This window comes from Ceratotherium simum, chromosome 1 (genome assembly GCF_057802395.1).
Source record: "Ceratotherium simum simum isolate JZ-2026a chromosome 1, ASM5780239v1, whole genome shotgun sequence".
In the NCBI taxonomy this organism is placed as follows: domain Eukaryota; kingdom Metazoa; phylum Chordata; class Mammalia; order Perissodactyla; family Rhinocerotidae; genus Ceratotherium; species Ceratotherium simum.
In genome coordinates, this window is record NC_141900.1 from 19,872,525 (window position 1) to 19,898,765 (window position 26,241).

The window sequence follows — 26,241 nt, forward strand, 5'->3', positions numbered from 1 at the left end:
GAGTGGAGTGGAAATTTTTATAGCACACCTCTCATAGCCCCGGGAGCCAGCTGTAAGGAACCTTACCAACTCGTCACCCCCAAGTCTCTGTGTTCATGTGCAGTTCCAACTACACTTTATGCATTTATCTACTTGGCAATTATTTTCCTTTGTCATTTTTATATGTAATTTGTATTAAGAAATGTTGCAGGTCTCTTTTACTCAAACTTGAACGATTGCTTGAAGCTAGCGACCTGTGTTTTTCCCTCTTTCCTATTCGCGGATGATCCTCCATCCAGCGTGTGCCCTGAGTAAACGTTGGTGGCCGGCCCTCCGGCGGACTGGCTGGCTCACTAGGATGGTGGCAGTGTACCTGGCCTGGTTTCTAGCGCAGGTTTTGTTTCCTGTGCGCCCACGGAGAAATAAAGGGGAGAGCTCACACACGCTCACACACACAGTCACACACACTCAGTGGCACAAGTGAGTGACTGCTGGTGGGAAAAGAGACCTTGCTGTATTTTAGACACCTTTCTGCCCTAGGTTTTTGTTTGTATGGCGGTGATGGTTGAGCTTAAATCATGTAAAAAGCTTTGTTTTCACCCAAATAATGCAGACCTTTTGCTGCTAAGAAGGGGGCAGAGGGAAACAGAAGGAGGCTAGAGAAGGGGGGGAAAAAAGTGTGTCTCTGTATGCATATATTGACAGGGCACAACCACACCCTATTTCAAGACAACTTCCTGTTTGCCACTGCCAACTGCCACTCCAAGGAGAACAGAAATGGTTCCGTTATTAGTGGCTGCCGCAGGACCACGACAGCCCGTGGGGTGAGTGGCTCTGAGTGACGCTGTGAGCTTAGCAGTGAGTTGGGACTTTGCACCTTCCATTGTAGGAGCCTCTGGCCCTGCACTCTTGAAATTGGACGTACAGACAGAAGGCAAGCAGCAGTGGCCTCTCCTTACTCAGCCTGGGCTCCTTAAACAATGTGCTGCCATAGGATTCTTGTAAATGGAATAATTTTAATTCAGGAGCAGGGAAAAGGCAGAGAACTGCCCACTTAGGAAAGCTACTACTTGTATTTGTTGAAAATCTACATTTTCATGTATTAGGGGAACTTATATTAAGTGCTAACAGAGTTGGCACTGTGATAGCCACCTGCTGTGTGTTATCAACCCTCCCAACACTCATTCCTTCAACAGTGAACATAGTGAGTGCCTGTTAGGGCAAGACTCTGCGTAAATGCCAGGGATGGAGGAATGAACAAGACACCTGCCCTCCAGATGCGTCCAGTGACAGGACACCCAGACCAGTAAACCAGTGATTACAACATGTGATGTGTGCTAAGATGGGGGCCTCAATGTGCTGTAGGGGCACCTGCCCACTCATCACCCTATGACATGGGCATTACTGGTCCCATTTTATAGGTAAGGAAACTGGGGCTTAGGGGGTTATTTGCCCTAGACACAGGGCTAATGAGTGACAGAGCTAAGATTTGAGCCCAGATCTTTCTGATTCCAGAGACAGCAGTGTTGGGTCCACATTTATAGTGACTCCCCAAGCCAGCGCAGAGGATGAGAATCACCTCAGGACCTTTTGAAAAATACGGATTTGGGGGCTCTGGCCCTACTGTCCCAGGAGCGAGGAGCCCTCTGCTGCACCCATGTGGCCTGGGCACTTTCTCCACCTCATGCATCAGGATCCTCCCTCACTTCCGTGAGGCATGGACTGTGGTCTGGGCATGCCTGGGTCAGGGACATGGCTTTTTTATGCACTTAGCCCAAGGCTTCTGGGTAAAGGCCACTAATGTTGCCTCAAGACAGTACTGGGAAGATTCAGTCCAGCCGTTCAGTATTTTAGACATTGGGAATCCCCATTCATGCATCTTCCCCCCAAAGATACCCTAGCCCGTGCCTCCTGCTTTGCCCAGCTTCCAGCTGCCTGCCACACCTGTCCTGTTGGTGCCCCTGGGGCAGGAATGATGTCAGCTGTGCCATTTTAAGGTAGAATCCAGTGGCTTATCCTAAAGCTGGAAGCCTCCAGTTTTCACCTAAGCTGTGGCAGCTCCTGTGTTTAAACTCATGTGAAGTGTGCAGTGGGTCTGTCGGGTGGTTGTGGCAGGAGGTCACTGATGGAGAAGTTAATACCGCGCAGGTGGAACTCCTTGTCAACCCCTCCACTACCGTGAGGCTCCGCACACACGGGAACAGCTGGGGCGGTAAAAGGCCTGATGTTACGGAGAGGATCGCGGCTCTGGCTGCGGGCAGAGTGCCGCAGAGCAGGAGGGCTGTTCTCCCGCTCCGGGCCTCCAGGCAGCAGCCTGCCTCCTGAGGAGAGCCTGTCCACCACACAGGGTGACGGAGCATTGGCCAGCCTGGGGTCTGGGCAGTGTCTCCCCACCAAGGGAACGCTCTGGCAATCACAGTGTCCATCCTGTCACCACCGTTACATCCCAGTGCCTGGCGCATGGTGCATACCAAGGAAATGCTTAAAAAACGAGTAAATGAAGGAATGCAGGAGGTTTGACTCTAACACACGTTTCTCTTCTTCCTGCCTTTGTATGTGCACCTCCTTTCTCCCCTTTGCCCTCTCTCATTAGGGATGTGTTAGTGTTATTGTTGTTATTGTTATCTTTTTTCTTGTGTGGACTTAACTTGAACGAAAACAGAGCCCATTAAGCAACGCATCCTACACCCTTTGTTTTTTTCCTCGTCTATATTATATATTCATGTATATAATATGTATCTTAAATGTTTTTTGGTTTTGTAAAGTGATGATCAGTGTTTATGTATTGTTTGTGCTATTCTCCATTCTCTCGTGGATTTGGGTGTACTCTCTCACATGTTTTCTTCGATCCAGACAGCCCTCGTACCTGTCATGCTCAGTTTTATTAGAGATCATTCAGGTCGATTGTGGTATTTTTACTACTGTAAACAGTGCTGCTGAGAATATCTTTGAACTTTTCTGGGGGGTGGGGTGGGGATGTTTCCTTGAGTCTGTTTTCCAGACTGAAATCACCAGATTCCCAGATCAAAGGCTACGAACGCGTCTCTGTTCCTGTTATTATCACCAGGCCTGCGCTCCAGAGAAGCGTCATCCCTTGAAAGTACCCCATAGTGTGTACGTGTGCTCATTTCCTCACAGTCTAGGTTTGCTGTGGTTTTTTTCTTTTAGCCAGGTTAGTGTCTAGTGAGGGCACCCCGGGGGGCTGATGGAAATGTTTCAGGGCCCTGGAAAGTCCCTGGGACTCCCCAAATCCTACCCAGCAGGGGCTGATGCCAGAAATTTGCCCCTTCATATAATAACCAAGAGAAGAGCAGGTGGGAGGGGGAATGCCACCTGGGGGAGAGAAGGAGGATCCCGGGTTCTCTAAATGCAGAGCTGTGTCCCGGGCCAGCTCGGAAAATAAGAAATGCTTGGTCAAGACTTGTCAGAGAAGTTGTGTCACTACAGTGTGGGGAGGAGAGAGCATCCCAGCAGGGTGGCCTGGCAGGAAGGGCATTGGCTCCGGGCTGTCCTCCCAACTGCCAAGGGCTGCGTGTCCTTGGTCTTGTTTCATCATCTTGCTAAGCTTTAATCTCCCCATCTACAATAAGGAGGCTAACAGTAGCCACCTTGCGGGGTTGTTAGCTAGATTGTGTGTCAGTGTAAAAGTAGCTTGCACAGTGCCTGACACGTAGTAGGCACTCAAGAAATGCTGCTTCTCTTCCTAATGGAATGAATGGGCACAGAGTGACCAGATGACCGAGAAAGCAACCCGGAGCCTGGGGGGTTTGAGAACTGAGTTGGCGTGAGTGGTGTAGGCCACTGGCCCACACTGGCGTTTGCCAAAGTGCCGGACAGCGCCTGTCATCCAGCAGTGGGGAGGAGGTGAAGAGGGTAAAGAAGACCGAGTACAAACTAACTGGTGACCAGCACCCGTGCTTTAAGGAGCACCGCCCCAGCCACTCAGGCCCTGGTATCTTTTTTTTTTTTTTTTATTGATGTTTTAATGGTTTCTAACATTGTGAAATTTTGGGTTGTACATTTTTGTTTGTCCATCACCATATATATGACTCCCTTCACCCCTTGTGCCCACTCCCCACCCCCACTGCCCCTGGTAACCACAGTACAGTTTTCTCTGTCCATGTGTTGGTTTATATTCCACATATGAGTGAGATCATACAGTGTTTGTCTTTCTCGTTCTGGCTTATTTCACTTAACATAATACGCTCCAGGCCCATCCATGTTGTTGCAAATGGGATGATTTTGTCTTTTTTTATGGCTGAGTAGTATTCCATTGTGTATATATACCACATTTTCTTAATCTAGTCGTCAGTCGAAGGACACTTAGGTTGCTTCCACTTCTTGGCTATGGTGAATAATGCTGCAATGAACATAGGGGTGCATAAGCCTCTTTGGATTGTTGATTTCAGGTTCGTTGGATAGATTCCCAGTAGTGGGATGGCTGGATCATAGGGCATCTCTATTTTTAATTCTTTGAGGAATCTCCATACCGTTTTCCATAGAGGCTGCACCAATTTGCATTCCCACCTGGTATCTTTTAAAGAGAGTCTCCAGCCTGAGGAGGAGTGGGCACCCGGAGAAGCTCATGAGCACTCCTGGCTGAGGAACTGCTGGGCCCGGCCCTCCTGCCACTCATTGCCTGCCGTCCTCACTTGACTCTCCAGTATCTTCATTTCCTCCCCTGCTGAGGAAGGCTGATTCAGGACCCCACCTCTAACTACCAGGGCACTACATTTAGTGTCTAACTGCAGTTGTGGCAAATGAGACCACAAGCTCAGATCCTATCCTAGGCCCTGCTCCTCCACTGAAGAGCCTTGTGACTTCAGACACGTTTCTCAAATGCAGTCTGCCTCAGTTTCCACAGCTGTAAACTAGGGGAATACCTTCCTCACCAGGTTCCCCTCGCTGAGCTCTGTGCTCTGCCCTTCTCCCTCCCGCCCCAGTTTGCTTTTGGAGGAAGGTCCCTTGGAATTCAGTGTTGTTGTTTAGGGAGAGCATCCTGACTGCAGCTGCAAAAGCAGATCGAGTCCACTGATGAAATAGACCCCGGCTAATGATCTGCCGAGCACCTGCCCTCAGATGTGGGGGCTGAAAGAGACCCAGCGCTGTCAACTGGGAAAGCCAGGTGCTAGCCTAGGTCCAAGGGAGCTTCAGCAACCGTGGCGGGCCACAGTGACTGTGGTGCTTGGAGGCTGTCCGGAGGGGATTGGTCCCTTGAAAACCATATTGGAAAATTCCCAACAAGTTCTTTCTAAAACTGGCACAGGGAGCCACACTGGGTGTTGGTGGCCAGCCCAGCCATTCATAAGGTGTCCATGCTGAGGTTTTAAATGCAGGACATCGAAGCTGTGAGTATGAAAATATCTGAGTGAATAAGCACAAGGAGAGAAGAGGAGGGCTCTGAATTTTTACTGAAATGGAATTGCCTGAGAACCTGGTGGGTTTTCCCTGCAGAGAGTAAGGGGGGAGGATTGTGGGGACACCAGGGCTCCCACACCTGACAGAGATTTTAGAATGCCAGGAGTCGATGTGTGCATGCCCCCTGCTCATCTGGCCTCCAGGATGAGCATCATCTGGTCATCCAGGTCTCACACCTGGATGGTGAAGGTGTATGTGGTGAAGCAAGTGGTCTTAGAACAGCCAGCTGCTGAGGCGTGGTCTGGACTTCATGTGTGGAAATGCAAAAAAGTAAAAGGATTTGGTTTTTCATTTCTTTGATGCTGGGGTACCCAATCCTTTGGGGTTGAGGTTTCAGGCTGTGGCATGGGGCTGCTGACTGGTACCTAAAAGCTGCCAAAACACCTAAAAGGTGTTTCTTTCCTCTCCCTAGGGGAGTCTGGTACCCTGCTGAAATGCCTGTGTGCAGTGGGGGGGCAGGCAGCAGGTTCTTCCAGGCTCTCCCCGTCTCCCATCCGCTGCAGCATCTTCCGAGATTTCAAGATGGTAGAGCTCAGAGTAAAGACCACAGGCTCTGAAGACAGCCCCAGATCTGATGTTTCCTAGCTCCGTGACCCTGAGCAACTCGTATCTCTGAACCTCAGTTTCTGCCTCTCTAGAATAGAGATAATAATAGTACCTCTCTTAGGGTGCTGTAAGAATTCAATGCTATAAGGTAAAGCAAGTGTTTCCTAGAATGCCTGGCACGTAGGAAAGTCTCGATAAACTGTTATTACTATTGGCCAAAGGACAGAAGGAGTGAGACCAGAGGTTGCTGATCCAAGATCAATCACTGAGGTTGTTGTTGATGTAGTGGACACGTAACTCTGCCTATGTGTTCTGACAGTGACTTTCTGTTTTCCCTTCAGTCAGTGAGTGGTGCTCATATTCAACATTAGCACAAGAGATTGGTTTGGTCTTTCTGTCACATGGTCTAGAAAGAAATGTGTTGCGAGAGCTATAAACTATTGCAGACTTTCACTTTGGGAACTATACCCCAAAGAAATGATCCTAAATCACTTTTTAAATAAATTGTAAAAAAAAAAAAAAAAGTCAGTAAGTAGATAGTAAGAGAGTAGCTAAATAATCTACAGCATGTCGAAAAGAATATTATCAACCATTTAAAATGACCAGTATATGGGAATTAGAAGTGTATAAATAGAATAACGTTGAAAAAGAATATCAACTGATCACAGTTTTGTTAATGCATCTGTGTACATTAACAAAGAATGACAAAATTTGGAGAGAAAGTCTCTTTTTCTCTAAAATTGCTTCAGTCCTTAAAATATTTTAAATAGTGAGTAAAAAATACAATGTTCTGTCAACTCCTTCTGGGCAGGGCAAATGGAATTAGGATAATTACAGGGATCTACCTAAGGCAGTCCTTTGACCAAAATGGAAAAAATGAGTAAGCCCGAAGCAGGGGAGGGCTTGTATCAGAATGATTGTGCTAGAAACCTGGAGCACTTAGCCAGAGACGTTCCACCTGCACAGCAACGTCTTTTTACCGGAAACTAAGACCCTGTCTTCTCCCATCACCCGCCCACCCCCCTCTCCCCCAAAAGACAAAACCGTGCAAGTTATCTATAGGCGGGTCTTCACAGACTAGAGAAACACGGATGGAACAGGAATTGGATCTTTCTGAAAAATCTGCTCACTCTGCCCTCCCCAGAACATCAGTTCTACCCATTTTCAAGAGCTTAACCGAGGCAAGTGGGAAGCCCAGCTCCTGAGTGGGGCTCTGATTGCTCTGACCCTGCTTCCCCACTTTATTTTGTTGTTTTTTTTGGTGAGGAAGATTGGCCCTGAGCTAAAACCTGTTGCCAGTCTTCCTCTTTTTTGCTTGAGGAAGATTGTCCCTGAGGTAACATCTTTTCTCATCTTCCTCTATTTTGTATGTGGGATGCTGCCACAGCATGGCTTGATGAGCGGTATGTAGGTCCAAGCCCGGGATCCAAACCCGAGAACCCCGGGCCGCTGAAGCAGAGTGTGTGACCCCAGCCGCTACGCCACCAGACCGACCCCCTGGTTCCCCACTTTTAATTCTTGCATAGCCTTTCTCGCCTGCACCAGTGGCTGGCAAGCTCGTTCTCGAAGCTCAGGGGACAGAAGTGTGGATCTCTTTGTGGGATACCTCAAAATAGTGATAGATTTAATTCAGTCTGAACAACAAGGAATAGTTTCACAAATAGGAAATACTGTTTTGGTCTATTTGTTACAATACAGGATCACACGTTAAAAAAAATTAAGAGTGAAGGCGGGGGCTGGCCCCGTTTCCTAGTGGTTAAGTTCAACGTGCCCCCACTTCGACGGCCTGGGTTCAGTTCCCGGGCATGGACCTAGACCACTCAGCAGCAGCTGTGCTGTGGCAGGGACCCACATAGAAAATAGAGGAATATTGGCATAGATCTTAGCTCAGGGCAAATCTTCCTCAAGCAAAAAGAGGAAGATTGGCAACAGATGTTAGCTCAGGGTGAACCTTCCTCAGCAAAAAAAAAAAAAAATTAAGGTGAAGGGCTCTCTTCAAGTCTTAATGAATATTTTCTCATATGCAACTTGTTCTTTCAATTGGTCATTTAAGAAGAATTTGTGGAACTAAAATATAAAACCAAGAAAAAAGCTTATCCATTGATCTAATTTCATCTGTGAGTTTAGCAGCAGAGCATGTCGGCAGGGTCACTAACCAGAATTCTCTGGAAAGGGGATTTTAGAATCGCTGGTCTGGCCCATTTATTTTGCCCTAATAGCACCCTTCCTTATGGTTTATCTTTGTTTACTTGTATTATTTTTAAATCTTAGTTTAGCACAATAAAATGTCTCTTTGTTATCAAGGCTTCTCTCCCCACCAGAGCTGAGGAATATTTCTGCACATCCTTCCCCCCGCCCCCTCTGCCAGCTTGAGCAACTGATAGCACATGAGTGAATTAAGACCAGAAAAATCCAAACAGTAGTGGTAAAAAGCAAAGTCTTATTTTAGTTTTGGAAACCTCTGCCAAAAAAGAAATTGCTAAGCAAGACATTTCTGAAGGGCAGAAGGAAGTATGGATTTGAAGTGAGAAGAATAGTTCTAGTCTCAGCATCGGCCCCTTCACCCTGCAGGCTGGTGACTGATAACCTCTCTAACTGATAACCTCGTCCACCAGCATGGAGATCAGACGAGCTGACTTTTGAGATCCAGTTCTAACCTTCAGTGATTATAAGCCCTGCACTTCCTAATTTCCTGGCTTCAAATCTTGGTCAGAGTACACCCCATTTCCTGCCTTCCTGAGAAGTGGCTCGGCCCCTGCACAGGACACGGAGGCCCCATTCCTCGACCAGCCATTGGGCCTGACCTTGGCGAGTCAGCTCACCTCTCTGGGTCTTCCTTGGCCAGTCAGCTGTGAGGAGAGTGAGACGCCTGGCTGCTTCCTGCCTGTCTCACAGGGGTTGTAAAGGCCAGTACAATTTTACAAAGGATGAATTCCTGCAAGGAAGATCCTGCCTGAGTAAAATATTTCAGTACTTGCGCTGTAATTATTGTTGTAACGTTCAGGAATCATGAGGGATGAGGAGAGGGGGAGCAGGTGTAAGATGCCTTGTATTTATGATAATGGAGTGGAGAGGCCTTGGAAGCCATCTAGGGACCCACTTCATTTACAGATAAAGCTGTGGAAACTGAGACGGTTGAAGTGGTGAATTCCAGGCCATAAGCCTAAGAATGTGGTGCGATTGGAGTCAGAGCCTAGATCTCCTGGCTTCCAGCCCAGGGTTCTCTCGACTACATCAAAACAGAGGTCCTGGAACTGCTCTTGGTTTTCAAAACCTTCAGCAGGATGACTCTGGGAACTGAGCATGTATGCAAGGTCTACTCTGATTCAATGAAGAAAAATTACCCAGTAAAGTTATTCAGTGTAGGCAACCTGTGAACACTGATCAGGCAAAAATACCCAACAATCAAATGATCCTCAAAAATCCACTTTTTCCCTCCAATTCCTACTTCATCAGAGGACTAGAGTCAGTCTCCTTTGAGACAACCTGGCAGCCCGTTGGTATAAGGAAGCACAGAGAAACCCCAAAGTCCCGTCCCAGATAGCCAAGGCTAGTCTGGCTGTCTTCTCCCGGGTCACGGTACCTGGAATAGCAGCCAGAAATGTCTCACTAATGAGAAAAGCCTGAGACTCAGCTTGGAGATGGAAGGAGAATGTGGTCTGCCATCTTTGCCTCCCATCTTGTTCATTATCCCATTCAATTCAGATTTCCACGTTATCTCTGGTTCTTCCCATCAGGACATTGGTTATAATTCCATTTATGTATTCAACATGTATTAATTAAGCACTAACTGTCTGTGGGGCCCTGTAGTAGGCATGAGAGAGCCAGGGGGGTCTTAGGATTACAGACCCTTTTTCTTTTGGGGTCCGGGTTTCCTTCCTGTGATTGTATGCAGAGTTATTGGGCCTGTGTAAATGTGCATTTTTCTTGGAAGGAGGTCCTTAAATTTTACCAGATCTGTTACCCTATAACAGTTAAGCGCCCTCCTGGTGGGTGTACACTAGAACTTTATTCATGCACCTGCTGTCGTGGTCAGCATCTTCTTGCTGCCCATTGGGTGGAGACCACAGGGCTGACTGAGCATGAACAAGTGGAGCATGTCTGCCCAGAGCTCTGGTATTTTCTGTAGAACCTCAGGAAGCTGAGCCTGCCTGCCCAAGTCTAGGCCCCACATCTGTGGATTCTGCCTCGAGCATTGATGTCCTCCTGCATGTCCTGGCCCAGCAGCTGTGGCCCCAGACCTCAGTGAGCCCTGGGGAGGCCACCGTGGCGTGTGGACAGATGCTGGGCCACTTCCTGGCTGTCGAAGACCCTTTCATTCAGCCCTCTGGTCCTGAGAGTCCTGCCCTACCCACTGCCCTGAGGGACCTTGTGGCCTCTGAGTTGCTGTCTGGGGATCGCTTTGGCTATGTGGTTATCCCACTGTGTTCGGGTGACACCTGGTGTCCCTCTGCTAGTCCCATGGAGTGGTTTTGCAGAAGGATAGCCTGGGAAATGCCTCCCGGGAGAACCTTGGCGTCAGTTTAGCATGCCATTTGATACAGAAATTCAGGATGTAATCGCTGCTGGTTGGTGGGATAGGAGCAGATGTCGAACCATCGTCAGAACGGAAGCTTCAGGGAGGCCAACACTGCAAGATGAGCACTTTTCTCTCCGCCTGTTATGACTATGCGTGTGCACGAGTGTGTGGGAGACTCTCTTGCTGCTGGTGATGTGCTGAGCTCTCTTCTTTCTCCCTCTGTAGAGAGAAGACACGGGTCAATGTGTAGGCCTTCTCCCTCGCCAGCATCTCCACCCTGCAACTCCAGGACATCCCTGGTACAGGTGAAAACCAAGGCCTGCCTCGGTGGCCATCACTCTGCCAGCAGCACCTCAAAGCCATTCAAAACGCCCAAAGACAATCTACTTACCTCCAGCAGCAAACAGCACACAGTCTTTTCTGCGAAAGGATCGAGGGACAAACCATGGTGAGTGTTGGGTGCTGGCAGCCAGCAGCTGTCTGTGCTCGCTGCTTGTCCCTGTCACCCCAGGCAACAGTGCTTACCCTCTGGCTTTGTCCCTGGGCATCATGTCCAGGAATTTGGGGAAGTGAGGCAAGAGGGGACTGAAAACTAGAATCATAGGATGAGAAACCCAAACAATGATAGCATGAGAAACCCAAACCCGAGCACTTAAAGTGCCATGTGCCTGGCAGGGGACTTTTTTTCTGCTCTGAGAGCTGAGCAGAGTTGTGTCTGAGGAAGGGGTAACAAGGAAATAGTCCTCAGTTATACAGTCACCTCTCAATTTTCCGCCCCAATGAAGAGAAGCATTGGTGCAAGGAATCAAAAGCACAGACAGGTGGCCCAGCGGGGAGCGAGGCCGTGGCCCTGCCCCGCGGCCCTGGGAGGCAGGCCCCCATGGCGCCCCACCGCTTGGGGCAGCTGGGTCTCGGAATAGCTGCCAGCAGAGGCGGGTAATGGGGAGCTGACCACAGGAGGAAGACAGGAAATCCAAAGAGAATGTCACCTGTGTGATGGGGTGGGAGAGAGCTGGTTGCAGGTGACTGTGAAAAATCAGAGACTTTTATTCATTTTCTTTACCTAAGCCCTTACCAGAAAGTCAGAAAGGGTTACCTGTGGAATGGACAGATAGGAAACCAAACTGTGAAGGAGGAAAGGAAGCAGAAGATGAGTGTCTTCAAAGGCTGCCAGACCCAACCTGGAACGCTGAAGGCCTGGCTTCTTACAGAGCCTCTAGCCTTATCTTTCAGGCCTCGTGAAGGCAGACGAGGGATAAGTGTGGAGTCCATCTAATTTATGTATTTAGAGAGAAGTGTTCTGTTAAGTCATGAGAGTTAATTACATTTAAGTTCATCCCTAGGAAAGCTGTGGACTAAAGTTGTCCATCAATTGGTTTGTCACTGCACGCGGGAAATTATGATGACTTTGTAAAGAGGTAATTATGCCAGATCGATTAAAGAGCCTCTCGTGATAAAGTGGCGAGACTTAGACACGGCTGTCAAGGAGGGGAGTTACCTGTCCTGCAGGTGGGCCTCAGGGCCGAGCTTTGTTCTCTTCTGATTGTTAGAATCTCGGGTCCATCCTGTAGGAGGACCCAACCTGAGAGTGATGGCAGGTGGGGCCTGCCTGCCGGGAGCATGAGTCTCCTCCTTATCAGTGGCCCCGGAGAGCACCTGGAAGGTTGTGTGCCGAGGCAGCATCAGGCGTCCTGATGTCGCACAAGCTCAGGGGTCACTGCCTGTGTGCGGATCTCAACTGGTTGACTTCGGGCAGGTTGCCTGATCTTGGTGTGCCTCGGTTTTCCTCATCTGTAAAATGGGCTCATAATAGCTGTACTGCACGGGACTGTTGTGAGGATTAAGCGAGCTAATTGTTACGAAGGCAGCAAGCACAGTGTCTGGAGTAGAGTACACATTCTATAAATATTTGATGATAAGGTTATCGTTAGGATTCCTATCATGTGTGCCAAAGGTCAGAGCTCCTGCAAACGGGATAAACACTGAAAAGTCAAATTATCTCTGAAAAGGTAGAGAAATGGCTCTTCAGACTCAGACTGAAGTTGAAAATGGAAAAGGAAACAATCGTTTATTCAGAGTCCAGAAATGAGCTACAGAGAAACCAAATGGGGAAACTAGGCAAGGGGTTCTATGAGGAATAAGCCAGAGGGAGACCCGGGGTTCACGGAAGATCACAAAATGGACGCAACAAATGATGAGTGATAAAACGGGGTCCCGGGAGGGGAGACACAGCACTGAGGACTCTCCCCGGAGAAGCCTTCTGGGAAACACTGGGTTAGATCAGTCTCCACATTCGGTTCAGCCCAACTCACCGTGCGCTTACAAAGACCCGCTGTGGGCAAGGCCTGTCCAGCCAGAGGCAGAGGGGGTTTGGGAAGAATCTGAAAGAACTAGACAGAGCCCAAAGGAGAACAGCCAAAAGGATTGCAAGGAGGCAGATAGCTCTTGTCAAGAAAGCCTCCAAAACTAGAGCACCTGCCTGTGTAAGAGCAGAGGGCTAATGGGCGATGTCCCGACCTTCAAGTAGTAGATGCTCTGAAGACCAAGGGGCGCAGGCGAGTGAGGCTGAGCGCTGACTGCAGGGCCTCCTGCCCGTCCCACCTCGAGTCAGCCCAGCTGTCGTCCCCATCCCCACCATCGCCGGCTCGCGGGTCCGGAAGGCTGGGAAGGTTTGGCTTGGAGGTTTCGAGGGCGCAGCCTCAGTTCTGGGAGGCTTCCCAGAGAACAGTGTGGAAGAACGAGCATTGAGCTGGGGCTAAGAAAAGCCACTTCAAGTCTGGGCTCGGCCACTAACTTTCTGTGTGACCTTGAACAAGTCACTTAACTTCTCTGAGTCTCTTTTTCAAGCCTGAATATTTTTTTATTCTAAATCACAAATCTCTTAAAAATTCTCAGAAGTTCCTCATTGCCTACTGGATTAAGAGTTAGGCCCCCAGCCCAAAATAAGGGAACATCTGCAAACTGGCTCCAAACCCCCCAATCCAATGGTGATCACGCAGTACCATCCCATTACTCCAGCTTCCCCACCGTGTTTCCCTGCTACCTTTGCCCAGAACATCCATCTGTCTTTACTCAGTGTAACACTTAATGAGCACCTGTTGTAATACTGTGGGCCAAGTCTGTAACAAGCCCTGAGGATTTACAGGGCCCACCGATGTCACCTACAGCACCTTTGTGCAAGTTAGAAAAAGGCCTGGATATAGCCCTGTACCAGAGTGCACAATTGGCTAATGGTCTTCATCCCCTACTCAATTCCTCAACCAGACATCCTAGTGCAGTGCATAACCTGTACAACTGTACACTGCAGCCCTGGGGATACAAAGTTAAATAAGACACAGACACTGTCTTAGGGAGTCTGTAAAAAGAGATATAAGCTAACAGAGTACAATGTGATAAGAGCTAAGATATTAGAGCACAGAAAAAGGGCACCTAACCCAAGCTGAGCACCCAAAAGGTTTTTCATAAGAGGTCACACTTGAGCTGAATTGAAGCATAAGTCAGAATGAGCTAGACAAAGAAAACCAGATTAGAATGGTAAATGTGATGTTATATATATTATACCACAATAAAAAAGACATTTCTAAGAAAGTGGGAAGGGTGTCCCAGGCACAGGGAACAGAATGTGCAGAAGTATTCCACGTGGGGAGAGACAGGAGATGAAACCAGGTAGGTGGGTGAGGGCCAGACTATAAAGTTCCGCTGTCTGTGCCACGTGCAGGAATTTGCGCTTCACCCTGAAAGCTGCATGGAGCTGTTAGAGGAGCAGTTTTCAACTGTAGTGAGATCGCCCTGACAGGAGGAGAAAGGATGGCTTCCCCTCAGGAAGCAGCGAGTACAGTGGGACGCTTCTCTGTGATCCAGACGAGGCGTGGTGACAGCCTGGACCCAGGCGGCTGTGGTGGGCACGTGCAGAAGGGGCCAGGGGGAGAAGTAGTGAGGAGGACACCTCCAAAGTCCTTCGGGGCTGGTTGCGTGTAGGGTGTGCAATATACGGGAGGAGTTTAGAGTGATGTCTAGGTTCCTGGCTCGGACAACCGGGTGACTGGTCCTGCCACTCCCTCAGGAGAAGGACAGAAAGGACCAGGGTTTAGGGTGGGGAGGAGAGGATGAGCTTGGCTGGGGAGTCAGTGGAGTTTGGTATCTGAGAAACGTCCACATGGAGATGTCTAGGGGGCACTGACTGTTTGGACCCAGAGGTCGGGAGGGAGGTATGGGGTGGGAATGGAGATTTGAGCACTGTCAGTGTAAACACGGGCACTGAAGCCGTGGGGACAGATGGGGGAAGGTAGGTGGCTTGAGAAGGGCAGGGGCCAAGGGCAGGGCCCTGGAGAATGGGGACCAGGGGAAGAGAGGCCTGAGGAAGTGGGACTGCTAGGACAAGCGTTCTCTCCGCAGCACCCTGTCCCTTCTTTCCTGACCCAAATCCTCTCTGTTCCTCACTGCCCATCCCACTGGTCACCTTCTTCTCGAAGCCCTTCTCTCGTCCACTTCCTCCTTGCCAGCCACCTGAATGGCTGGCATCTCCCTTCAGTCCCCATGGCCCTTCACTTCTACCTTACCTGTGCCTCTTCCTGTGGTGCCACAGATTAGACCTCAGGTCTCCCTTCTGCTCGGCAGTAATTGTAGCGCCTCCTACACGGTAGGTCCCCACACTCAGCAAACACAGTCCTCTTGTCAGTAGATGTTTGTTGGATTGAGTGAAATGGATCTGACCACTGAAAGGGATTCTAAGATTTCCATTCTTGCACATGGTTAGCTTTTATCTAGAATTGTTTAGACTGGCGCTATCCAATGGACATATAATGTGCACCACACATGTAATCTTAAATTTTCTGGTAGCCACATTGAAAAAAGTGAAAAGATGGGGCTGGCCTGGTGGCAGAGTGGTTAAGTTTGGCATGCTCTGCTTTGGTGGCCCGGGTTCTCAGGTTCGGATCTCAGGCATGGACCTACACCACTCATCAAGCCATGCTGTGGCGGTGACCCACATACAAAATAGAGGAAGATGGGCACAGATGTTAGCTTAGGGTGAATCTTCCTCACCAAAGAAAAAAGTGAAAAGAAATGAGTGAAATTAATTTTTAACAATATGTTTTATTTAACCTAATATAGCCACGGTATTATCATTTTAACATATAATCAGTGAGATAGTTTACGGTTTTTTTTTTTCATGTCTTCAAAATACTGTGTGTTTTACATTTATAGCACATCTCAATTAGGGCACTAAATTTTCATGGGAAATACTTGATCCATATTTAGATTTCATAAAAAATTAGCGACTGTAAAATAGATTTGCATACCCAAATTGTTCCAACATACTTCAACATTTTCTAATAACTGAATCAGGTACCTATTTTTAAATTTTAATGAAATAAAATTAAATAAAATTTGAAATTCAGTTCCTCAGCCACATTTCAAGTGCTCGATCACCACAAATGGCTAGTGGCTCCTGCATCAGCAGAGATCTGGACACCGCGGCCAGGTGAGCCTGGGTGGCTCCCTCCGGTCCTTTGATTCACAGGTATGTTACGGTGGCTCCTCAGATCTCTAATGTTGCTCCCCGACAGGAGTTGCTGAATTCCGAGGCGGAAGGTACTCTGGCTCCTTTGTCTCATTAGCCTGCTGCTCGGTGTGCGGTGGGAACAGACCCGGAGGACCCAGTCAGGCCATGCAGAGTTCTGTCCCCTGCTCCATGGCAGCTCTGTGTCAGCCCCTAAAGGCCAAGAAAGCATAAGCCGTGCCTGTTTGTGGTGGCCGTGGTCTTTAGATTAGATTAGACAGCAGGTCAGGGGCGCTCTTTCCCAAGCAGCTCAGATCCACATGTACAGCAATAAAACACCACTCCTGAGTTCAGGCGGACTCCTGGCATCTCACCCAAGGTTCAGTAGTTTTGTTGTCTTCTCCTTTCTGTGGCTGGGAAGATTAAAAAATAACTCTGCATTAGGAGAAAGGGGGAGACAAAGAGGGCACCCCTGAGCTACCAGATCTGTGCCCTGCAGAGCCACCTGGCAGCGCTCAGCTCGCCCAGCACCCGCACGCTCGTGCCCCGCTTCAGCGTTCACTGTCCTGCCCGTGGGGACCCGAGGCCGGAGAATACCCTGCCTGACGTCCCTGGAGCCCGTAAAGGCAGAAGGAGGTGGGCAAGATGATTCTGCCCCCAGGTGGAAGTCAAAAGGGAATTGTGACTCTGGCTCTTTTGAGCTAAGAGGAGCATTTCAGACTTGACTTATGAGTACCTGCTCGGCCAGAGGAGCAGCCCCCTGCACCGGGTCTGAACCAGCCCGTCTCACTTTCCCCCCTGCTGTCCCTTCGGCTACGCTGGTCCAGGAGGTGAGCTGACAGGGGAGCTCAAACCCGCGTACCCGCTGCTGTGGGCAGGAGCAGGGAGGAGGTCTTCCTCCCGCACGGCTTGTTGCCTTCTCTCTGGGCCTTATCAACCCACACGTGTGTGCTGAATGCTAAATATGCTCAGCTATTAAGAATGCAGGAGACGAGCCTGCTGCTCCAGAAGGAAAATGAGCCGGAGCAAAAGAAAACTCAGCAGGCTCCCTGGCCCCCGGTGTGCCCGACTGCCAGGGGAAGGGGCCCTCTCCTCACGTGGGCGGGGCTCCTCCGGATGCTTTGGCTGGGAGGCGTGTCCTCCTGGAGTAGGGGTGGGGTGGGGGTGGGGTGGGCGGTGGACGTGCTCTGGAAGCCTTCCCTGCGCTTGACGGAGAGGAAATGATAACGCAGGGCCCTGGCCCAGCGCCGTGGGAGAAATGAGGCTGCCTTATCTCTTCTTCCTGGTGCTGGCGTGAACTGGGGGCAGGACCACGGCTCAGCGTTATGTCCCAGAGGACATAACGAGTCGTCTCAGGGCTTCCGCTCCTGCTGGGAAGTGTCAGAGACCCCAAGCGCTGCACACCCTCCGGGCGACCCCGCTTCCTCAGCAGGATTCTTGCAGTGGCCTCTACCTGGTGTCCGTGCCCCTGGCCCTGCCCCTGCCCCTCCTCCAATCCACCCTCCGCCCTCTGCCCTCCACACCCCGCCCCCGTGCTGTGTGCCCTGCCCTGCTCAGAACCCTTCAGTGGCCCTCAGAGTAGAATTTAACCCCTTTGGAGGTGGATATGTGATCTGGTATTTCCCACTCGTTCCACTGCTACTGACAATGTTTTAACCACTTCATGTCATCTTCCACTTGTTCCAGTTCTATTTGTAGCTCCTCACACGTGCCTCCATGTGTTGGCACCTGCTGTTTCCCTTCCCAGGAGCAGCCTCCCTGCCTGTCCCTACACCTGCTTAAAGTCTCTGCATGAGGGTCACTTCCTCCAGGAAGCCTTCCTGGACTTTTATACAGACTGAGATGCTCCTTCCTCTCAGCTCCCATTAACACTCAAGATACCACCAGAGCTACCATCATAAATGGTGCTTATCTGCACGTTTATTCTCCGCTGCCCCTAGCTGCACCCAGAGCTCCTTGGCATCCCTGTGGTGTAGCACGGAACCTGGCACCCAGCAAATATTTCATAAATGAATGTATGACGAGTGAACGAATGAAAGAGGCTGTGAAAGAGAACTGCTCCTTCCCCCTCCTCATAGAGACTTTTCTGATGCTAAAGGGAACAGGTATAAATGAATATCTTTTGAGTTCTTGAGGAGAAGCGGAGTGCCAGTTCCCATCAGGGAATTATTATTTTTCCTTGTTATAGTTATTAGAGTTAGGAAGGGAGAACTATGGTCCTGGTGATAAAAAGGAAAAACCCTCTGTGCTATGGCAAGAGGGAAAAAGTATTTTCTTTTTCATTAAAGCGGGGCAAGTACAGTGCATGTCATACCACAGCCCCTGTGTGCCCCCAGGGCGCACTGAACCACGGGACGAAAACCCGAGTCAGAAGGGAGTTGAGGCGTTAGTGTGGCATTCCTAGGATCCCCACTTACAAATCCAGCCCTCACACGAGATGAGGGGGACATGCTGAGCCCAGTTTTTGCCCCAGTAGTGTAGGTTTGGGTGTCGAGGGAGGAGTGGGGCCAAAGATGAGGGAGGAAGGGTGGGTGGACAGAGGAAGTAGATGGAGGTTAGGGGAGGGAGTAGAAAGGGCAGGTGGGTAAGAAGGTGGGAGGTGGATGGCCAGAATATTCAAGCACCGGGGGAATACTGTCCCTTCCAGGATGGGGAGGCATCGGGGGCTTAAAGTGCTGCGTGCTCGCTGGGTTTTCAGATAATCAAGGTAAGGACAATGGACAGCTCCTTGGGTGTAAACTCAGCAGACCTTGTCAAGTCACAGAAGTACTCAGAAATAGGGACTAGAGTCTAGGGAAGGAAAATATAGGCTGGGACAACTGGGGAAGGGAAAAAATGGCATGATGGAGAGAGGGAGCGTGAGCCACGAAGATTAGTAACTGTGGTCCTTTGTATTTGCATGGCACGTTGTAATTTCTAGATGCTTTCATAGCCCCGATCCCTTCTGAGCCTTAGGTCTACTCGGTGGTGAGGTGAGGAAACAGAGACCCACACTGATGGAGTGAGTAGCCCAAGATCACAGGCACACTGGACAGTGGTGGACTTGACCCCTGGTCTTCTCACTTCCAGTGCTGTAGTAAAGAGCACCGCCCTTAGAGCCACCTGGAGTCAGACCCCATTTCTGCCCTTCGCTTTGCGGAATGAATGCCCTGCGTAGTCTTCCTAAGCCTGAGGTTCCTCATCTATAACCTGGACATGAGGATTAAACACAATCTTCCGGGCGCATAGCCTACTGCCAGCACATGGCAGGCGCTCGGTGTGGGAGTGTCAAGGGAGAATGAGAGGGGAAAGAATGGGGGTCAACAAGCCCCCCACCCTCACCTTTGTCCTCACTCTGGCTCCTCTACCAAGAGGAGAGATACCTGCAGTCTGGGCCTTACCTAAAGCATTTGCTCTGGTCGAGAGCTGGTTTGCTTTTTTGTGTTATGTGACTTAATCTTCACTGAGAACACTAATTCATTCATCAAACATTTACTGAGCCCTTCCTAAGTGCCAAATAATGTATATGTCACTGGGATAACTCCAGAGTAACATATACATGTGATCAAGGTCTCTGTCCTCGGTAGCTCGTGGTCTGGTCAGACCACATAGACATGGAACTAAAACCTTGTCATTTGATAGGATAAGTGCAGCAGAAACACCTAGGCAGGGACAGCCAGCACTGAGAGAGAAGAGGACATTTCTTCTAGATCTGGGCAGATGCAGGAGTGTTCACCCGGGGAAGGGAGGAGGGCAAACCAGCAGAAGGAACCGCCTGGCCCACGTAAATGCCCGGAGCCAGGCAGAGCACTGGGTGTTCAAGGAGCAGTGAAAGCCCGAGAGGCTGTGGGAGAAGGTGCCCGGGCAGGAGCTGCCCAGCTGGGTGGGCCAGGCTGTGAGGTTAGACTTGGTACTCTGGGCTGCAGGGAGCCTGCAAAGCCTTTTGAGCAGCGGGATAGCAGGATCAGATTTGCAGTGGAGACGGATTCGAGCACAGAGAGAGGCTGGGGCAGGAAGCCTGGTGGTGGGGATTTTCATCGAGGTTCAGGCGAGCCGTGATGACCAGGCCTGAGCTGATGATGCAGAAAGGGGCCTGTTTTAGCAGGTAGACTTGTGAGTGAGTGCATGTCGGGAAGAGCCAAGGTCTCTAAGCGGATGGTGCTGTTGTTAACACAGAGTTTTTAAAAAATACGAAGTATATTAATTGGGGACAAAGAATTTCCTGAGTTTGCTGTAGGTCACTGTGAAGTCTAAACTCTTGAAGGTTTAAACAGAGTGTACTTGGCATTCTGGATAGGGGTGGTTTGGGTGCAGGGCTGCCTGCCCAGTACTGGATTCCAGTACAGAGAAGGAAAAAGCAGAGTGGCACCCGGGCCTCCCAGGCCTCCCAGGCCGCTTGAGAGGGAAGACGCTCCCTGGGCTGCTTCTTTGTGAAGGAACCTGGGGAGCAGAGGCAGGGATGCTATGCCATTTCTACATGCCCAGCGTGCTCAGAACGAGCTTCCCGAAAGCAAACGCTGAGGACCTGAGCCCAGGTCTTGGCTCCGGCCTTCCCTGGCAGGGAAGTAGAGGATGTTCTGTGAGGAGTCCTGTTCTCTCCCCCTGGGTCAGTGTTGGCTCCAGGGCTCGAGGGAAACAGTAAATGTCTTGGCTGCATTGGCTCTGGAAGGCGAGGGGCAGGCCCAGCAGACAAGGCAGCTTGCAGCTCCAGCAGCGGGAGCCAATGACCTCTGGTGGCTGCAGACGGGAGCACTCCCGCTTGTTGCTCCTAAGCAGAGCCTGTCTGGGCCAGCGTGGGGGCCAGGGCACTGGGGGCTCTGTCCCACCGTGCACCAGTGCCCACTCCAGAATCCACTTGCTTCCTGATCTGTGCCATCTCAAGTCTGCTCTCCAAGGCCCTGATACCATTTATGTGTTGATGTGAATTTCTCTGGTTAATCAGGTTGACTGTGAGGCTTTCAGTTCTCCTACGTGGAAGGAAGGCACTGAGCGGGTGTGGTAGGTTTAGTCTGGGGTTGTCTTGAATCCCTCCTGGTCTCACTGCCCAAGGCTGTACCCCTGCAGGCAAGCTGGTCCCAGGTGCATTCCAGGGACAGCCTGTCCAGCATCGTTCACCCCACTGTGCCAGGACCCTGGTTCTCCTTCTTTATCCTCTTCTCTTCTCTGGCTGGCTGATTTTCCCACAGTCTTGGGCATTACAGCTCACAGGACTGTCAGGACATTAGTGCCCATGGGTCTCCCAGTGGGCTTGGAGACCACCTTCTGAGCTCCGTGCCTCAGGAAGCCTCGCTAACAGAAGTGCCGGAGAGACTGACAGAGGCTGGTGCAGGGCTCCTGCATCCAGGAACCTGGAGCAGCCTAGAAGGGGCACATGCCGTTATTCTTCCCGATGTCTTAGAGCCGGCAGCGGTGCCCCCTGCCCGACATACTTCAGGGTTGCAGGAGTCACGTTTGTATGAGAGGAGGCTGGAGTTTCTGCTCACTCTTCCAGAATGTGTTATCCAGGTGGGAGTTTTACCACTAGTCCTGGCTCGGGCAGTGCCTGGAAGACTAGGGGCTGGGAAGTAGGGCTGGAGGCTCCTGGAAAGGGATTGTCGAGTCTGGAAAGGCTTCCTACCCAGCTCTGTTTTCGTCTTCACTGCACCCCTCCACTGTGGGTGAATGTGGACGGGCACCTGCTCCTGCCCATCTGCTGCCCCTGCCTCCTCCCACCTCGTCCACCCCCCTCCATTGTGGGACCAGAAGGGCTAAGAGGACAAACATGTGCAACGATGACGATGACTTGCACCTCAGACGTCTACTCCAGAAGCATCGGGGTCAGTGGGGAGAGGGGGTGGCATGATGGCCTCTCCTATCTTTGTTTTAGCTCCAGTTTATTGAGGGCTAACTATGTGCCCAGCACTATGCTAAGCACTGTCTGTGTATTATCTCATTTAATCACTTCAACTATCCACCATGATTTTCATTTTATTGATAAGGAAACTGAGGCCGAGAGTGGTGGAGTCCTGGGAGAAGTTGGGTGGGGTGGCCACGCGTGCCTGTGTGGGTTTGCACTGTACTAGGCCATCCTGCAAGGAGGCAAGGGAGAATGGAAACCAGCGCTCATCCCCCTACCGGGCCAGCCACCCTATTTCTCGTTCTCACAGGAATCCTAATGGGCTCGCTGAGGCCCTGAAACCGGGAAGTCCATGGCTTTCCCACCGCAGTGCATCTAGTAGTAGAAGAGGCCGGATTCGGATCTCAGTTTGTCTGATTTCAAAGCGTATATTCCTAACCATTAGCCTAAACTCTTCCAACACCCTCCACATTCTGTGAATTTGCCAGAACAGTGACAAGGCACAGACCCTCAATTCAGCCCTGCTTGTCCTCCCTGATTTTATTTTACTTGCTTCTGGCGACTTTTACAATTTGTCAAAGTCAGCTTGTCCGTTTCTCCCCGCACAACTGAGAGAAAGTCCCACATCATTCTTCTCAGCAGCTGATCGCCTCTTCTCCCAGTTGAGGGATGAGGTCTTGGCCCACCTTCCAAGTCACTGATGAAGACGCTTTATTTAACCTTCTGGGCCCCTGTGAGCTCCACAGGGTGCCGCTCTGGGCTGGCACGAGACCCTGCTAACCAGTCTTTTCTTGCCTCTGCTGCCAGGGCCACTCACCCCCCATAGCTGTGTGGTCTGACCACATTTTCCCAGTTTACCTAAAGTGTGTTATGTGGGAGGGATTCCAAAGCCGTGCAAAGGCCAGGAGAGGTTATACACAGCGCTTCCCCTCTGACCACCAGGCCTGACACTCAGCCTCAGAATAATATTAGATTAATCTGGCAGATCTTCTTATTTACCATGCTCTGTGGTTGATTACTCTGTTTTCTGTTTGCTTAAGGTGTTTACCAATTGGCTTTCTGAAAGTTTTCCCAATCTTTTTCCAGATTAAAAAAAGATATACCATTTATTCATTCATCAGGGTGTATGTAGTACCTCCTGTGTGTGCTGTACTGTGGTAGGACTTTGTAGCTCTGTTATTTAGGCTGATTCTTGGTGATTGCCTGACTCGCAGCCTTTAAGAATATCTCAAGTATTTCTTCAACTTAAAGAATTTAAATTTGATATAAATAATGTCCTGCCAGCAGCCCCCAAGATGCATCCAAGAGAGCCAAATAGAATTCCTTCTCTGAGGGCCTTTTGAAGTAGGTAAATTCCTTTTCATTTGGGATGCTTAAATGCTATCACTGCTTGGAAGGCACAAGGCTGGGTGAGGTGGCCATTTCAGGGCTCTGCCAGCAAATCAGAGATCCTCAGAATTCTGCCAGACCAGTAGGCACGCGGGCCTTTGTCGAAGGAGTTCGTGGGAAGAAATCAGACAGCTGAGAAGTCTCAGCAGACACATAACCCACAGCACAAATACCATATGTCTTCAGGCTCCTGCCTGTCAAATCCGTCTTTACCCTGAGCTGGTAAGTGGAGCAGGGCTGGCACTGATTTCTGCAGGCCTAAAGATTTTCTGAACCATTCTTTTAAGGCTTATCTGTTGATGATAAAAGAATAAATCATGATCGCCAGGAAAGCGTAGCTGGCAGGGGAGCAGCTGGCCCTGTGACAATTGGTGGCCCTCGAAACAGCACCACCTCTGCTCTTTTGCAAACCTCACTGGGCGGGGAGGGGAATCTACTTGGTGCCAGAAGACCCATTTTTCTTAAAGCCAGAGGACCCTCTGTGGTCCAGAAAGATAAATGCAGACAGGCCAAGCATGCAGGAAGAAGGCGTGGGCAGCCAAAGCAGCGCAAATGAAGCGAGGTAGACGTTTCCCCCAGGTAGCAAGGAGGATGAGGGAGGACCCGTCTCGGCTGTGGGATCCCTTCCCAGACCCAGACAGAGGTGCAGAGATAACAAGGAGATAACTACTCCCAGTATATTAGACACAGCAGGGGAACAAGCTGCAGCCCTGGGCTCCTTGAAAGAGTTCATCCCCAGCGAACAAAACAGGCATTATGAAAGCAGCAGGGGAAGAGTGGGGCCGTCTTTCCCTTTCAAACAGTGCTCCTCAGAGAAAGGACAATGGTGAGTTGATAAATGCAACTAATTGTGAGGCTTCAGGAAGTGTGTAAGTGCGTCCCTTAAGACTGAAAGGGAAAGGGCTTGAGGGGCTTTGGCCAACCTCAGGGGTAACTGCCAGGCTTGCTTATCGCCTAAACAAACAGGGTAATAAAGTGCTTAGTTATCCGGGTGTTGCCAACTAACCACCCCTCCCAGCTCCTAACCACACATGGAGGTGTTTGAGTGACTGTGATTAGATGCAGAAAAGGGGGGAGTTGCCCATACAGTGAAGGCAGGGGTCAGAATCTTTTGGCTTCTTTCCAAATGGAAAAAAAAGAAACCTGTGATTCAGGGTCCACTGCCCGGGGCTGGACACTGTGCTGGCTGGGAAAGGTGATGGCAGAGGAAGTGAGGGGAGTGAGAAAGGGAGAGCAGGAGAAAGCAGAAGATGATTCTGGGATGATGGCTTCCAGATAGCTGCACTCCCTCCCTCCCTGGAGCATAGACAGATGCAGGGATCTGTGTGTAAGTGAAGCACCGGCCGGGGCTCTCAACAACTTCAGATGTCAGCCAGAGCTCTTTGCAGACAAAAGATTGAATCTCTGGGATTGGCTTTCCAAATGGTGCAGCACCATCTTACCATCATTTCCTCCTTTGTTCATCAGTTTAGGATCGTGGGGCTGTTGCCAAGAGCAGTGAAGAAAGGAGACTGAATATTCAGATGGACCGATGGCTAACATTACACCGGGGAATGAGGGTGGCGAGGTCAAATAGGGATGATTTTCACTTCTCTTTCTCGCTCTCATTTCCTCTGGAGGGGCGTTTGACCCCTCCCAGTATCATTGAACTGCCTGCTTCCTGTCTTCTCTTCACTCTCAGCAGAAGTACCCTCTCAGCTCAGGCTAGAGGCAAGTTACCTTGGAGGGGAAGCCTAAAACCTTTGGGGGAGAAAAGGGTCACCAAAGAAAAACGTATCAGGGGCAGCCCCCAGGCCCTTGTCCTTCACTCCATCTAGAGCCCTTCTCCATTAGCTAACGACACTCTTAGATTCCTGCCCAAAACACTCAATCTCCCTTCTCCTCCCACAGCCAAGATGTGGCTCGCTTACCTGGCATCAGGGTGTTTACCCAGTGGCTCAGCTCCTTACTGACTCACCTGGTCTTTGGAACCTTGAAACATTCTTGATCAGATTTATTTCCCTAACACCTCCCATTCCAATCCAAGAAAACTCATTCCCAGAGGACTGCACATCAGCCTTTCCTTCTTGTTTCTGCGGGACTCCAATTCCACATCCTGCCTGTGGGCATTGGGATTGAAGCCCAACTGCAGTTCTGGAAGCATTGGCGGTGGAAGGTATGAGTTATGTAGAAAGTTCCAAATTAGGAGATCAGTCACAGACATTAAGTGGCCTGACTAAAGCTCAGTTCCTAACACACAGTTGGGAAGAAGCATCACCAAAGACATGAGTCAACTGGTGCTGTTCCAAGTGGCCAGACCTAGTGACCCTGTGCTCTCGTGGCTGCCTTAAGAGCACATTGGAGCTGGACATTGACTTTAGAGGAGAAATGCAGGCTGTGCTGTGGGTATTTGAGGACCATTTGGCTCGGTTTTTAAATTTATTTCAGTTTGTACAGTTGCTCCGGGTTATTCTATCCCTACATCATATCTTTGTCTCCTGAGCTCATGAGTTCTCCATGTGTGCTCAGAGCATTTCTCAGAGAAGCTGGAGGCCTTGGCTTTACTCATCTGGCTCAGATCTGGATCTGAGAGCTGGATCTGGAACTTGAAGGTCCTAACTTCCTTTCCTGAACTTACTTGGCTTCACAAAGAAGTGTGAAGAGAGCACTTGGGTGCTGGAGAATCTTCTCACGTGGCTCATAGTCCACATATTCACATCAACACTTGAAGTTTAACCTTTTTTCTAAAGAAATAAAAGTCAGCAGATCACAACAAGGGTGACAAATTAATCAACAAGAGCTTTTTCAGCAGGCTCTTATAACATGTATTTTTTTTTTTTTTTTTTTTGCTGAGGAAGATCAGCCCTGAGCTAACATCCATGCTAATCCTCCTCTTTTTGCTGAGGAAAACCAGCTCTGAGCTAACATCTATTGCCAATCCTCCTCCTTTTTTTTCCCCAAAGCCCCAGTAGATAGTTGTATGTCACAGTTGCACATCCTTCTAGCTGCTGTATGTGGGACGCGGCCTCAGCATGGCCAGAGAAGCGGTGCCTCGGTGCGTGCCCGGGATCTGAACCCAGGCCGCCAGTAACAGAG

The 26,241-nt window shown here is 50.0% G+C and overlaps 1 protein-coding gene across 3 annotated transcripts in view; it reads left to right on the forward strand.

The window, feature by feature from the left end:
• ATXN7L1 (ataxin 7 like 1) overlaps positions 1-26,241 on the forward strand; it is a 224,907-nt gene that overhangs the window by 164,555 nt on the left and 34,111 nt on the right. For all 3 annotated transcript variants that reach the window (XM_087439365.1, XM_087439407.1, XM_087439422.1), the window contains exon 4: positions 10,688-10,910. In XM_087439365.1, coding sequence (XP_087295491.1) covers positions 10,688-10,910 — 223 coding nt within the window. The remainder of the gene's footprint in view (positions 1-10,687; positions 10,911-26,241) is intronic.